Source organism: Mauremys mutica, chromosome 5, assembly GCF_020497125.1.
Source record: "Mauremys mutica isolate MM-2020 ecotype Southern chromosome 5, ASM2049712v1, whole genome shotgun sequence".
Classification (NCBI taxonomy): domain Eukaryota; kingdom Metazoa; phylum Chordata; order Testudines; family Geoemydidae; genus Mauremys; species Mauremys mutica.
The window spans coordinates 87,565,856-87,581,481 of NC_059076.1; the positions used below are offsets into that span (position 1 = coordinate 87,565,856).

Sequence of the window (15,626 nt, forward strand, 5' to 3'; positions counted from 1 at the left end):
TAAACATATGTAAAGACAGCAAATATTAACAGAATATGTACATCAGCAATAAAGATCTCTTGGTTTTTGCAAATTTCACTACATTTATTACAGGCGGGGCTGGTGGTGCTGCCTATTATGATGGTTGCCCCACACTTCTCATTATAAGACCCTATTTTCAGTTCCTTGTAACCTCACCAAACTGCAACCATTTGTGCTGAAGTTTTCCATGCTGGGTGTCTGCTTCACACTCAGTTTGGTTGGAAAATTTCAGCCAAAAGAGTTCAATCATAATGAAGCAAGAAGTTAGAGAAAGATACGTTTTGCCCATATTAAAAAAATTCTGTTAAGCCTCTTTTTGAAAAGCTCTAGCACGTCAATGCTTTGTAGTGGGGACTTGAAATTTGGTAAGACTCTGGCATTGGTGACAGGGATCTGATTTTTGCTGTCCCCATAAAAATCTGCCCAAATTTGTCCCCGTTACAAGCATACGAAAAAGATCAGTTTGAACACGTTCAGTAAAAATTCTATGATTAGCTAAAAATCTCTGAAATCTCTCCTCAATGAGCACACTCAAGCTTCTGTGTGTGAGCAGACCTCATATGTACCATCCCCAAAGATTAATCTTTAATTAAAGATTGTGTCACGTGATGAAATCTCCAGGAATACATCCAATCGAAATTGACAACCCTAAGCTACAAGTGTGTGCGTGTGTGTGTGTGTCTGTCTTGGATGGGGAGGCAAACGTAATTCTAGCATTTCCTAACCTTTCAGCACTTGCCTTTGCAACTTTCATCATAATCTTTTTTTAATGTAGTTATTTTGGATGTAATCGAACATAAGCTTGAGATTCAAGTCCTCAAATGTCAGGAAAAACGTCAATGATTCCACAGCAATCTAAAGATTAGCCTACATGTATATATACACAATAAGAAAAGTCTCACTCCACATCATTGCAACATTAGCAATGCGATATTATTTTGAAACGAATGGCTTTTTATAAAATGAAGTTAAATAAACTGAAGTATTAGTAAGCAGCCACTAGTTATATTAAAATAAATGTTATTATCAAGTAGATATTTGTATATTGTATTGTAAGCTCACAATGGAGAAAGTTTAGCTTGCAAGACTACCATAGTTTCTCTCTTAACCATACACAAAACTCAATTTGAAAAACATGAATTGATGTACAATTTCATAAGGTTTCCAAGTATCAGAGGTGTAGCCGTGTTAGTCTCTATTGCAACTGAAAAGAGGGGAGAGGGGCAGGGTTATGCATGAAAGCTTATGCCCAAATAAATCTGTTAGTCTTTAAGGTGCTCCTTGTTGTTTTTATAAGGTTTTCAAATTCTTTGTTCAATTGTCATTTTGATATGCGCATTTACAATGAAAGGCAATATTTCTCATCTTCCAAATGTTGTTTCTTGGAGAGCTTTTATAACAAACGTTTAGTGTAGGTAACGTCTAACAGTAAACAGAGTTATTACAACTAAACCTATGAGTGATAGCTATAAGAATGATGTTGAGCTAGCAAACCTGTTAAATCTTTGAAAGAATAACCACACTATTCACACTTATGAGTAATATGTAGCCTGGGGGTACCTAAGAGCAGACCTACTCCAAGCAGCGTCCAACTAGACCACACATGCGCCTCTTCCTTCCCCTTCTCTCTGTGTCCCTGAATGTTTTGAGAGTGAAGCTACATAATAGGGCAGTCTGCCCTCTACTACCTCAGTTCCTTCCACCACTAACCCAGAGAACCAAGGTAAGACTCTGAAAAAAGAGGGGAAGGTGGGTGGGAAGTGTGACTATATAGTCCTCTTGAAGAACTCTTGTGACAAGTACCTAAGTTTTATTCCTCTGAGTGGCTTTGCATACTCCCCACTTATGGATAGTTTGCCAAGCAGTGCTGAAAACTCAGGCAGAGGGAAAAAACTAGTAATAATGGTTGAAGCACTGATCTACCAACTCTAGCAATCTGTTCTTGAAGCCAAATCCAAAGCGCAGTGTTTGGTAAAAGTATAGATTGACCTCCAAGCAGCAGCCTTACAGATTTTTCCCATTAGGAACATGTTTAAGGCACTGCTCTAGTAGAATGAGATTTTACAATACCAGGCACAGGAATTAACAACATTCACTGATACACTCTTTAATAAATCTGAAAACAGTCTGAATATATACACTATTAACTACACTTTATTAGCATCTAAAATATGTAATGCTGATTTCCCTTTAGTAGCAGGAGGCTTACGGGAAAAAATAGTAAATTAATAGTTTGATTGAAGTGAAATTCTGATACTACTTTTCGCAGAAACATGGAGTCAGGTCTAAGAGCTACCTTGTCTTTATGAAAAATACTAAATGGCAGATCTGCCAGCGGAGCACATAATCCACTCACCCTTCTGGATGATGGTCTAGCTATAATAAATACCATCTTAATAGACAAATAAAATAAGAAACGCTCTGCCAAAGGTTCAAAGGGTGGTTTCATCAGCCTGGTCAAGACCAAATGGCGATCCCATGGAATGGCTGGATCCCTCAAACAAGAGTACAGATTGAACAACCCCTTCATAAACCACTTAACTGAAATCATGCACAGTCATCTACCATCAATCAAATCATGGTAAGCAGAAACAGATGCCAAATGAATTGTTAAAGAAGCATGAGATAAGCCTTCAGACTTCAAATACATTAAATACTCTAAAACAGATGGACTAGAAGCTGAGACTGGAGAATCAGATTTGTCCAGAACATCCAAGAGACAAATCTAGTCCATTTCAAACAACACTCTTATCGGCAACTTCCTTGAATTAAACAATAAATCATGGACTACAGAGGAACATCATTGTTCAATATCAGTCAAAGTCAAATAGCCCAAACTGTCAGATGAAGTATCCTGCCCTGTTGTGGTGACAGCTAGTCTGGAGACAAAGGGAGACTTTTGTGAATCCCACCCGACAGATGAAGTACCACTACTGTCTCAGTCAAGCTGGGCAATAGTATCATTACTGCCTTGTTTTGATGTACTTTCCTCACCACTTTCTAAATTAATGAGAGTGAATCAACAGAAGACCCTTTCCACAGTGTAGCAGGAACATGACTGAAATGGACTGCTTGTCTCTTCCTGTTCTTGAACAGTAGAGGGGACACTTCAGGTAAGAATAAGTGCCTCCTTGCTTGTTGATGTAATACATAGCCATTTCATTGTTCATTGCTACCCGAACAACCTTCCACTTTATGTGAGGAAGAAAGGATCTGATGGCCATGTGAATTCCAACACATTTATATTCAAGTTCTTTTTGCAAGACAGCCAATTGCCTCAAACTAAGATGACCCAGATGAGCTCCCCAGCCATTGTTGGTTATCGCAACCAAAGGCAAAGGAGGATTGAACAAGACTCCTCTGAAGACTTTTGATTTGTCTTCCACCATATCAATAAATTTAGGACATGCTGAGGCACGATGACAAACATTTGAAGACTGTCCAGATAGGGCCTGTAAACCTGAGCTATACAGGGCTACACTGACCTCATTCTGAGTCAAGCACACGGAGTCCTGTAAATGGTTGCGGCCAGAAGGCTCATGAGATCCAGAAAGAAAATCACCTTCTGGGTCAGACTCAGCTGGATGTACAAAAACAGACTGTTCTACCTTCAGAGACCTTTCCCCTTGGAGAAAAGCCATTCCCCTCCTGTTACCAAGTCCAATACAGAACTTATGAAATGTAGTCTCTGAATTGGGCAGAGATTCAACTTTTTCATGCTCAGCAGCAGTCCCAGCTCTGTAAAAAGGAGATTGTGGAGTTGATGTGAGTAGCGGGTCCTCTCGTGCAGAGGATTTCAGCAGTCAATCCTGCAAATATGAGAAAAACAAAAATATCCTGCTTTCTTAAATGTCCTACTATTACAGAGAGATACTCTGCAACCCCAAGAGTCTTTACAGAAAGGCCACCTGGCAGGACCTTGTACTGAAAGTGTTCTTGGGCCACCAAAAAACGCAGGTACTTCTGATGATTCAGCCAGATTGAAGTATGTAAATATCTGTCCTTTTCTATCAAGAATTGTGAACCAATACATAGTTGAAAGCGAGCGGATTATGAAGAACAGGTTTAGCATTTGGAACTGGAACTTCTGAACGTACTTCTTCAATCTTCTCAGATTTTAAACTGGATGAAATCTCCCATCTTTTTTCCTATACCAGGAAGCGTCATGAATAAAAACCCTGATGCCAAAAAGATATTTGGGAACCTCTTCGACAGCACCTATCAAAGAATTTTTGAACCTCTGATAGAAAGACAGCCTTGCAAGAAAGCTCCTTGTAACGGGAAAGGTAGGGGAAATTGAAAGGGGACAGTTTTCCAAACTGCACAGCTAGCCATCCTCTAATTCCTAGAGCCTAACTTGTCTGCTGTAATAAACCTTCAATTGTTACTGAAAAGGACTATCCTGTCTCCAAATAATAGAAGGGAGGGATCCTCATTACTTGGTTCATGACTCTTGATCTTCACATCAAATTTGATGCCTGGTAGCTGAGGAAGCCGATGAGGAAAGAGAAGGTTGTTTTGTCTTATGTCTGTATCTGGAAGCTCACTTTCTTGTGCTGGCTCTGCAACAAGCTTCCTGATGTTGTTGATGTCTCTGATTTGAGGAAAAATAAGCAGATGACTGAGGGTAAACCGGTCTCTGATAGAGGGAAAAATGGCATCTTCTTCTAACCAAGAGATGAAGACCCAGTGATTGAGCAGTGGATTTAGTAGCCTTTAATTTCTCCAACAGTTTGCTGATCTTGCTGCTGAAAAGACCACCCCTCTCATAAGGAAAATCTTCAACTTAAATTTTGGTATCCAGACCCAATGAAGATGAATGAAACCACGCATATCTCTTTAAGATAACTGCAGCTGTCAATGCTCTAGTGGAAGAGTCTGAAGCATTAAACAAAGTCTGAGAGTATGCTTCACCACATTTTGAGCCTCCATCAAAATAGCATTTGCCAGCCTTCTGTTATCTGGCAAATCCTGAACAGAATGTAGCCATCTTTCCCCACATATGGAATTGGCAACAGGTCAGGACCATCTGGTAATTAACCACATTAATAACCAAGAGAAGAAGAAGGGGGGGGGGCTTTTCCCAAGAACATTGATCTTTTTTCCCTTTCAGTCAGCAGCAGACCTAAGCCTATTATTGGAAGCAGCCATCACCAGTGAATTAGGGACAGGGTGAATGGAGGGAAACGGGGGAACGACACCTCCTGGGTTCTCTCATACAATGTATCTGTTTTGGGTTTTTTAAGAAATAGGTGGACAGGAAGGAGGGATCATCCAAACAGTACTAGCAGGCTATAGGAGAGTATTCAGTATCGGCAATGCTATTCTATTCCTAGAAGTAAACCCAAGAACATCAAATATCGGGTGGGAATTTTCCTCCATGGTAAAAGTTCAATGTGAATGTCATGTGGTCCACCAGGTCATGAAACTGCGAAGTGTCCTCAAAATAAGATGATGCAGAAGCAACACTCTCACTGAGTCACCTGCCTCCACAATTCCCCTGGCAGGGGATGAGGAGCAATATGCAGAAAACAAGTGGTAATGGGGGCCTGGAGTCACTTGGGTATTGCGGGACTGTCGACGACTGCCCTCCTGGAGAAGAGGGGTTGCACAAGTGGAAGGGGCAGGCTTTTGAAATGCCTGGGAGAACTTAAATAGATAGGGGGAAAGGGGGCACAACTGCTATACAGGTTGATTTAAGGGAGATCATACTATGAAGTAACAGGAAATTCTGTATTACACAATGGGCAAGACAATGGACTTATCACGTCCCTTACATTAAGAATGACACTAACCAATCAATATAAGAAGGAACAGGAGGCATCTTTCTCCAAGAAGATGGCAACAGGACGCTGCATCTGCAAAGTCTTTTTTGACGTTTCAGTTCTTCAAAAGCACTCCTGTGCTATCTTCTATTCAGGAGTGAATTAGTCTACCCCACAGTTAAAGCAGAAAACCTTGCCTGAAAACTTGGCTGGGGCAGGATCCTCATCCTAGGCACCTTTACATCTTCAAAGTCACATTTAAAACTCTGTTGCTGAATCACCCAACCTTGAAACAGAAGCCCTGAATAAAGTTTCTGAAACCTCTGGGCCCTTACAAAGATTTTAACCCTGTGTCTCAAAGAAAACTAGAAGCCAGAATTTTATTCCCCGGAAAATGAGGAAGATAAGACTGCCACGTGGACAGAAACCAAGCCCCTCAGAAAGATTTAAACAGCTAGTCACAGAGGGTGTGAGGAGTACAAGCTGTCAAACTTGTCTTAGAGAGAAAAGTAGTCAGTCAGTACAACTGTAAAGTTCCCATCTGTTGTACGAAAAGAACTAAATATCAAGTGTGTAGATCAGAACAAAAACAAATTCCCTGTAAAGTATGCCAATTTAAAACACAGTTATATTAAAGGAACAAAACTGAAAATAAAATTTCTATAATGAAATTTTACCTTTTATTACAAACACAAAATGACAAAGATTAGAGGAAAAAAATCTTGTTTTTAATTTACTTTATGCATTTGACAGAAGTGTGTATACAGTAAATTTCATTGTTGGCCCCTATATATTCAGTTTCTACCATTTGTTTTGGCCTTTCAGTAAAAGAAGACAAATATTTAAAAGATAGGCAAGTGATTTTTAACACCACAAATATTGGCCAGGAATTCAGGGCAAAGCATAGCACTGAAACTATTTAACTCTGTGTCCCTTTAAGTCTTAGCCATTCTAAAGCAGAAAGGTTAACTTTACAGATCTCAGTTAGTGTAAACCTTCCCAAACATTTCAGGAACTTAGCCATAAAAAGTGCTATCAACGGAGGGAGCAACTTATCAGTAAGGTTCAATGAATCATTTTAATCTAAGAAAGTAATTAAATTTTATAATTTTCAAGACAATGGGGGAAGTTACTGAAGAAAATCACATTAAAATGCACTTTTTGCCTGTAACATTGGGTATTGCCACAGTTACAGAGGTAAAGTTCTATAGTCAGATTCTTCATTAAATCAGTTTGGTGGACTTTCAAATACTATAAAAGCAAAAGACTATTACCACAGAAAAACAATCCTAGTTCTGTATTTAAATCACTACATTAAAAAGGAAACATTCCATTAAAATTTGTTATTACCGAAAGCTACACAAATGACAATACTTCCAGGAGAAAGACAAGATGGGTGAAGGAATATCTTTTATTGAACCGACTCCTGTTGGTGGAAGGGACATGCTTTTGAGCGTCACAGAGCTTTTCCTCAGGTCCGGAGAAGGTAACCAGAGTGTCTAAGCTAAATACAAAGTGGGACAGATTGTTAAGTACAAGAGGTTCACACGTGTTGCAGGAAGAGCTCAATGAAGCTTGAAAGCTAGTCCATTTCATCAAAAGAAGTTGGTCCAATAAAAGGTATTACTTTCATCACCTTTCTCCGTCACGTCCTGGGACCAACACAGCTACACTACTGCAAACAATACTTCCGTGTACTAAGATCAGTAACAATTCTGAGTCATTAGTTGCAGGTTACATTTAAACTGGATTTGTTTAATGTAGTTTATAGTACTTTTAAAGTGTGTTCTGCATGCATTTACTTACAGGAGGAGTTGTTCAGATGCTGGTCACGAAGTGTGTGAAGCTCTCCTAACAACTTGTCCATTTTTTGTTTTTTACCTTGCAACATTCTCATCTTGCTAAAAAGTTGCGATTTCTCATCTGATAAGTGCTGTGACACAGAAGAATTTCTACTTTGTGAAATCTCTCTAGTAAGTGAAAGACTTTCTGCTTGCCTTCTATTATCTGGCACAGGTTGAGTCTAAAAATAAATAAAGTTTATTTTAGTAGAAGTACTATGAAGATGCCATAGTAATCTGCTAGTTACCTTTCCCAATTCCAGAAAAAAAAGTAAAAAAACCACCTCATTTAACTTGTTAAACTCAAGGCTAGTGCTAAGACTCTATAACAGAAAACCAAGGTTCTCAAACTAATCAATAGTTAGCTCTTATATAATTCCAACTGCATAGTAACTAATATGGATTGTGATGTGAAACTGTTGCTCTTGGCTTCCAAGAACTATGTATAAACTGACACTAAGCTTGTCTCAGTCAACGAATAACGACTTCTAGCCAAAGTAAAACAACAAACATAGAAAGCATCAATTGGAATAAAAACAAAACAAAAACTTTACAATCAAATCCAGTTAATGTTTACATATAATAAAAAATGTCAAACTCGTCATAGGGTTTTTTAAACTGAATATTTTATTTTAAACATGTGGCCCTACATACAATTCTTGTTATGAGTTGTGCAAGTAACCTACAGGGCATATTATTGAAAATGTAATTAGAAGAAACCATACTCAGCAAGTCAGACAAGTACAGGCAAAATTTACACAGGCATTTAAGAGGTAGCAATACGAAAAGCTTAAATTTTGTGCATCACAGCAACAAGATCTAAGAAATAAGATCTTTTAACTGCATATTATTGCCACAAAGATTTAAGAAAATGTTATCAAAACAGGAATCACTTTCACTGTGTGAGAAAGTATACTGAAAACTAAGTCAGAATAGCTTTGCAATAAACCTATTTATTCAAGTATTTTTAAGATCCTTATAGGGAAAATGAACTAATATACACACACAGCAACACAATATTTAAAAATAAAATAAAAAGTTACCTGAGATTCATGAAGCTGATTGTGAAAACGCTGGATTAGGTCATTTAATTCTTCATTTAGTTCAGATGTAAGACTCACTCCTGAAATGCTACCTGTGGTCTCTGTTACAACTACAGAAAACAGTAAGTCCAAAGCATTAAACTAACAGGTTAATTTTAAGATTTCAAAATAAGTATATACCATAGCTACTAACATACAGCACTGGTTAGACAAATGTATCTTATATTTCAACTACACTAACCAAATCCTATGCACACATTATAGAAATTTTAATTAAACTGAAACATCTGAAGTAAACCTTTAGAAAAACAGATTTTTTTTTAAATGACACCTACCCAACCCCAGAAAGAATTCATCATTTGATATGGACAGCACTATGTCAGCAGGAGAGACTCTCCTGCCAACATAGCTAAGGGTGCTTGTTGAGGATGGTTTAATTATGCCGGCAGGAGAGCTCTCTCCTGCCAGCAAAGAGCAACTACAAAGGAGATCTTACAGCAGCACAGCTGTGCCACTAAAGGTCCATAGTGTAGACATAGCCTTGGTCAATGTACAGTTTCACTGTGAAAACCAACTATGCAAAAGCATACCTTGTTCAGCAGATCTGTTCCTTTTGTTTTCGGTTTGTTTTTTTGTTGTTCCCACAAAAATCAGTTAAGTTCAGTTTTTGTTGTGTTTTTTGTTTTGTTTAAAAACTGTATGGCCCTGCAGAACCAACACTGCTAAGAAAAATGATCTGGACAGCGTACTTCTCATTTATTTATCAACAGAACTCTATGTTCCAGTCAAAGACAATGGATTATATGGGTGTAAAGGCAGAATATAATTTGGTCTCCAGAACCTTTACTGACCATGGTATGCTAGAAGGAAATACCTCAGTTTGACATTCAAATCTGATTTGCAGGGCTGGCAGTTAGGAAAAAAGGCACATTTTTACTTGCGAAAACATATTTGATATGGAAATCAAGAGAAATGTAGAACTCTACAACACTATTTTAAAAACAGTCACTTGTCAAAACAAACCAGGACCTTAAATATCCACCAAGTTTAGCCATACCAGAGTGTGGGTGTCTAGCCTATTTTTAACTTCACATTAATAGTTCGTTAAATAAACCCTTAACTGGGTTTATTTTTAAAATGTTCCATATATTTAATTTTACATCAATTTTTTTTTCTCTTTTCCCTGTCCCTGCTTCTTCTACGTTTTTCCACACAGGGGATGCTGCTCTGAGTATCACCAGGACAAATGTGACACAAATAATAGTAGCACCAGGGAACAGAGAATAAGCCTCTCCTTAAGGCTAACTTAAGTAAGCCTTTCCTCTGTCCACCACCTCCTCTTCCTATGAGGAGGGGTTATTTCTGTAGGGGAGAGGAGAGTATGGGACTTCAGATTTCTACTAGTACTGGGAAGTTTGCTTAGGGCAAGAGACATCATAAGGCAGAGATGAAGGTGCTCAGAAGCTGATTCAGAAGAGCTGCAAGGAAGAAATGCCTTCCCCAGAACCATGGTATGCCCTATATTTGAAATTGGGCAACCGGAACTGCAGCCAGTATTCAAGGTGTGGGCATAACATGGATTTATATAGTGGCATGATATTTTATGTCTTATATATCTAAGAATTAGAAAAGGTATGGAGGACAACAAAAGTGATTGAGAATATGGAACAACTTCCCTATAAGGACAGATTAAAAAGACTGGGACTTTTCACCTTGGAAAAGAGGTGACTAAGGGAGGCTATGATAGAAGTCCATATAATCATGAATGATGTAGATAAAGTGATTACGGAAATGTTATTTACTCCTTCATAAAGCACAAGAAGTATGGGTCACCCAATGAAAATAATAGGCAGCAGGTTTAAAACAAAGAAAAGGAAGTACTTCTTCTCATAACACACAGTCAACCTGTGCAACTCTTTGCCAGGGGATATTGTGAAGACCAAAACTACAATAGGATTCAAAAAAGAATTAGATAAGTTCACAGAGAATGGGTCCATCAATGGCTATTAGCCAGGATGGGTAGGGATGCCACACCATGCTCTGAGTGTCCCTGGGAGTGGGTGACAGGAGATGGATCACTTGACGATTGCCTGTTCTGTTCATTCCCTCTGAACTGGCACTGGCCACTGCTGGAAGACAGGATATTGGGCTAGATGGACCATTGGTCTGACCCAGTCTGGCCATTCTTATGTTCTACTAGCTGCCTGGAGCATCATTCCATCTCATAGCAAAATCATCCTGTATGGTCCTTCTATCCCACCTCAAAGCTGGCTTGTTAGGCCAGGACACAGGAAGAGATCAATTACTACAGGCAGAGCCCTAGGCTACAATTTTGCTTGTCAGTTTGTTGGTGCTATTGTTACGTGTGATGTTACGGGTCAGACAAGCAATGCACTCCATTTCTAAAGAGGACAAGGCAGAAGTGAGGCAAAGGGAAATTTGAAGTCAAACAATTTTAAAATGATTTTCTCTGTTAGAAATTTGCTAAACAAGCTTTTAAAAAAAAATGTATGGTACACATTCTGTGGGAATGGTAAGCAGATCTGAGACCATCACCATCTAACTTCCAAACAATTTATAATTAGAGATTGTTTAACACTGATCTCAAACCACTTCTGTTATTACTTTCCAAAAAAAATTATCTTTGGGCAGAGACTAAATATGAGAAGTTTCAACCCCAAAGATTTTGACAAAGTTAAGGAAGCGTTAAAGTACAGGTTTACAATGGAATAACAATTATCTTTATAGTGGCTGTGATGTGTTTAACAGTTGGAGGCAAATCTACAATTCAGATTCTTTACAATAATACACTTTGATTTCAATTACAACACGGAATACAATTGATATGAAAAAGAAGAAAGACATCCAAAATATTTAATAAATTTCAATAGGTATTCTATTGTTTAACAGTGTGATTCAAACGGTGATTAACTGTGATTAACTCAAAAATTAATTGCAATTAAAAAAAATTAATAACCTGAGTTCACTGCGATTAATCGACAGCCCTAGTTTTAAGTTTGTAGCCTTGTTACCTAATAACATATACAAAATATTTAAACTAAGTTCTTCCACTAAATGGAAGTCCTGCAGTAAAATTCCAAATATTACAGGTATTTTATATAAGACACAGAATGTACAAGATTAAGAATATATCCAGAACATTTTTTTTTAATTGTGCAGTACATTTATACTTTCAATATTTTTTTTTTAAATTCAGAGTTTCAGGTTTAATCAATATATCAATTTATCATTACATACTCTTGTCCTTCCACATACCAGAATCATCCATGACAGCAATTGCCTGCTCTGCTTTATGCTGCAGAGCAAGAAGAGCAGCTTGTCTTCCCTGAAGTGCTTTCAGCTGTTCCTGTTGTTGTAACATCCTTGTTAACAAGTCATGTTGCTTCTTCAAATTCTCTAGCTCCTCTTTAGCCTCCTGCTGGGGGTCTCTGGCCTGGAAGATAAGAAAGGATGCTATCATAGCTGTGGAATTTATTTGATAACACTGCAATAGTAATATGATGACATCTTAATGTAAGCTGAACCTTACCAGCTCAATGAAACACTTCAAGACTAACAGTTTAGTTTAATGAGGTGAAGACTTAACTATCGTCTCCTCACACTTAAAGCTAGCTCTTCCAGACCAAGTTTGAGTCATTTTAGGGAAAAGTTTGTACTGCCGACAACCATGCTGCACAATGCCTTGTGGATAAATAAAATTGTTTTGTCTCGGGGTCTGCCAACTCAGCACCTTCCACAAGCAGATTACAAAATTAAAAACTTGCACATTTCTTCCTTTAACTACGTTTATAAATTTAACTATGTTTATAAATTCATTAACACAAAAAGCATATAACCACAAAGCCATAAGAGTACTCCTCCCCTCAATCCCTGATTAATTGCATTTTATATATAAGATACTGAATTAAAACAGCAAAAACACAAAGACTTCTGTTTGGTGTTGAACTTGTTTTACAGAGTCTCTGCAGTAAACACTTTTTAAAAATATGCACCTGATCCTCTTCATTTCCTATACAGGCTTAACAGTCCAGTGTAGAGTGAAAACAGAAACTGAATCATCTGTTCACAAGTATCTGTTATGCAACTGCCAACCCAAAGAAGCATCACTGGACCCTGCCTTAGTAAGATCCAAGGTCCAAAATGATTCACTAGTCTCAAAGCTTTATCTTTCACTACACAATTTTGCAACAAATTATTGTTTCTCATTCCATAAAACCATATGTAGGCTACAATTCTGCATCAAGTTTGAACCTGCATCTTCACAGTAGGAAGATGGGCTACAAAAATACCAGTATTATGATTTTTTAAATATTTGTCAAGTCTTAACAAAAAACAAAACAAAACAAAAAAAGACCTTTTGCCAAGCTGAAATTCCACTCGCAAAGTAAAAAAAATTCACCTGCCATCTAGTGTCGAGTACTTACTGTAAGCAACTATATCTCTGAATTGTGAAAGATTCCTACACTGAAGAATATGCTTGCATATATTAAAGTACTTGGCCTACCACAGAGGTACTTCCCACAGAGTTTGGAAGTTATTGGAAAAGGCAAGGTCAAGTACTTTAATGGACAGTAAATTAACTTTGTGGATGGGGTGCTGCTTCTTGCCCCCCCCAGCAGAGTGTGTGGATCCCAGAATGGAGTGAGCAACTCTCTCTCAGCCTAGGCATCAGAAATGTCTGAATCTCCAAAAAGCAATGTTTTAAAGGGTAAACCATGTTCAGATCAATCCACTCAATCCAAGCTTGACAAATTTGCTATAAAGGGTACAGAAATAGTCAAATAATATATTTAACCAATTTGAGTTTAAACAAAAAAGATAGGGCACTAAAAATTCAATTACAAAAATATTAAAAAAAAATATCACAGCAGGACTGGACACATCTCAAACACAGTTTTTAAAGGCACTGACTCCCACTAATGTGTTTTTCCCTGCAGGTATATACTGGGTATTGCTACAGGCATGCACAGTTTATCCTCTGTAGAAATTTTATTACAGATCATATTTTTCCTCTGGGCAACAGAAGTTTTTGATCTTCCACTTCACTTTTTCTACACGATATTTGTTATTAAGTTCTTTCAGGCAGATTAATAGCATGAAACTTAACAGATCTCTAAGTGTGAATTATCTAAAATGACACTACATTAAACCAATTTTAAAACACTTTCTCAGAAATAAGAGTGCAATTGCATTAACTCATGAACCTGAAGTGGCAAGCTGTGGCTGCAAACAGTGAGATTAACAGATGGACATAGAGTTAGATTTATACCCCTCACTAATCAAAAAAGAACATATGTTGGGTTGGAGGAGGAAATTAGTAAAAAAAATCATTTTTATAAAATCTCTACTTCTGAAAACAAGTCAACATGAAGAAGAAGAGACATTCAATAAAAATTTATCCATACACAGGTAAGACAGACAGGTCTATTGTTATAGTGGTGACTAAAGCATTAAACACCAGAAGCTTTTGTATGGAAAGAGTGAGAGAAAAAAGTAATTGTTCATTACAAATAATTAGTATGTTTTAAAGCTGTTTAGCAACAAAGGAACTGAGGAAGAAAATCAGCAAGTACAGACCGTATTTTGGAGACTTGCCAAGGTAATATTCTGAAGAGTACCTGTGAGAGTAATCCAATCCTAATAGGCCAGATTTCCCTGCCATTCAGAGCAGCTCTGTCACCTTTCCCCTTTGGACTTGTTGTAACGTCAATGTCTGAAACCTGTCCTTGTGAAGCTGAATTCCCTAGTTTGTCCTCAATGCAGGGCCGAACTTTCAGACTAAAAGATTCTTCCTTTATTAAATAGTTTAGTATGTTAGATTTAGAACACACTCCTGTTTAACATGCATTTTTAAACTATAAAATTTCTTACCTAAATCATTTGTGTCTTATTTATTATATTGAGTGGAAAATTGTATTACCTCACTCAAATAAGTCTTTTCTTGTTTAATTAATTGTACTGAATTTTCAATTGCCTTTGTTAAAAATTATTTTCTTAATTAACAGGATTCCAAATATCACCGTACCATGTAATTATAGAGAACTACTTTTAATATTTCAAAGAACTATATTATAAAAGAAACTTAATTCCAAAATACTTAATAAAATTGAAAAAAATATGCTCTCTGTATAGATAAACAACCAGATACAAGCTTTGTTTACAATAATTCTATATGGATATATATTTCTGTCAGTACTGGTTATTTTTTCACATTTTAAACAATATTTTAAAAGTTAGATGTAGATGTTTAATCTCTATAATGTTATCTTTCTGAAAGACCCAATAATAACAAGATGATCTTGCAGGACTTTGATAATTAGATTGAGAGACTGTCTTGTTTCATTCTGACTTTTAAATAAGTAAGTACCTCTATTCTTCATTTAAATGCTACTTCGTAACTTCCTAGAACACACATTCCTAACCCAAAGTTTGTGGAGCACTTTGCGGATGGTCCACATCATGCTGGCTGAAAACCAAGAGCCAACACCATATACACAGATGCTTAAATTTTATTAAAAAGGAGATAAAAACATTAGGAAGTATTCAGCGTTCTTTTCCATGTAAGCAACTGCTGAAATTGCTACAGGAGTTACGTGATCACAAATGGGAGAGGAGATGGTCTGTGCAATCATGGAATGTATATATGTAGAAATGCCAGAATCCATAAGACACTCTAATAAGAGGTGGCCTACCCAATGAAAGAGGTTGGGAACCCCCATCATAGAGCAATGCTTCTTACGGTTTCACTATAGTTATACTTATGCTTCCTATAGCAACAACCCACGATAGTGAACCATTTACACGCCTCCATTACCCTTCAATTTCCCCAGTACTGGAAGCAAACCTCTTACCAAAAACAGCTTAGAAAACTAGTTCTTTCTGCACTGATAACAGGCAAGATACATATTTAACTCCTAGAATTATTTTAAAGATTC

At 37.3% G+C, this 15,626-nt stretch overlaps 1 protein-coding gene across 11 annotated transcripts in view; it reads right to left on the reverse strand.

The window, feature by feature from the left end:
• PCM1 (pericentriolar material 1) overlaps nt 1-15,626 on the reverse strand; it is a 75,049-nt gene that overhangs the window by 51,079 nt on the left and 8,344 nt on the right. For 7 of the 11 annotated variants that reach the window (XM_045017756.1, XM_045017754.1, XM_045017752.1 and 4 more), the window contains 4 exons: nt 14,310-14,483; nt 11,947-12,124; nt 8,671-8,780; nt 7,593-7,809 (listed from right to left, as the gene is read on the reverse strand). In XM_045017756.1, coding sequence (XP_044873691.1) covers nt 7,593-7,809; nt 8,671-8,780; nt 11,947-12,124; nt 14,310-14,483 — 679 coding nt within the window. The remainder of the gene's footprint in view (nt 1-7,592; nt 7,810-8,670; nt 8,781-11,946; nt 12,125-14,309; nt 14,484-15,626) is intronic. The other 4 variants (XM_045017759.1, XM_045017758.1, XM_045017760.1 and 1 more) reach the window with 1 other exon arrangement.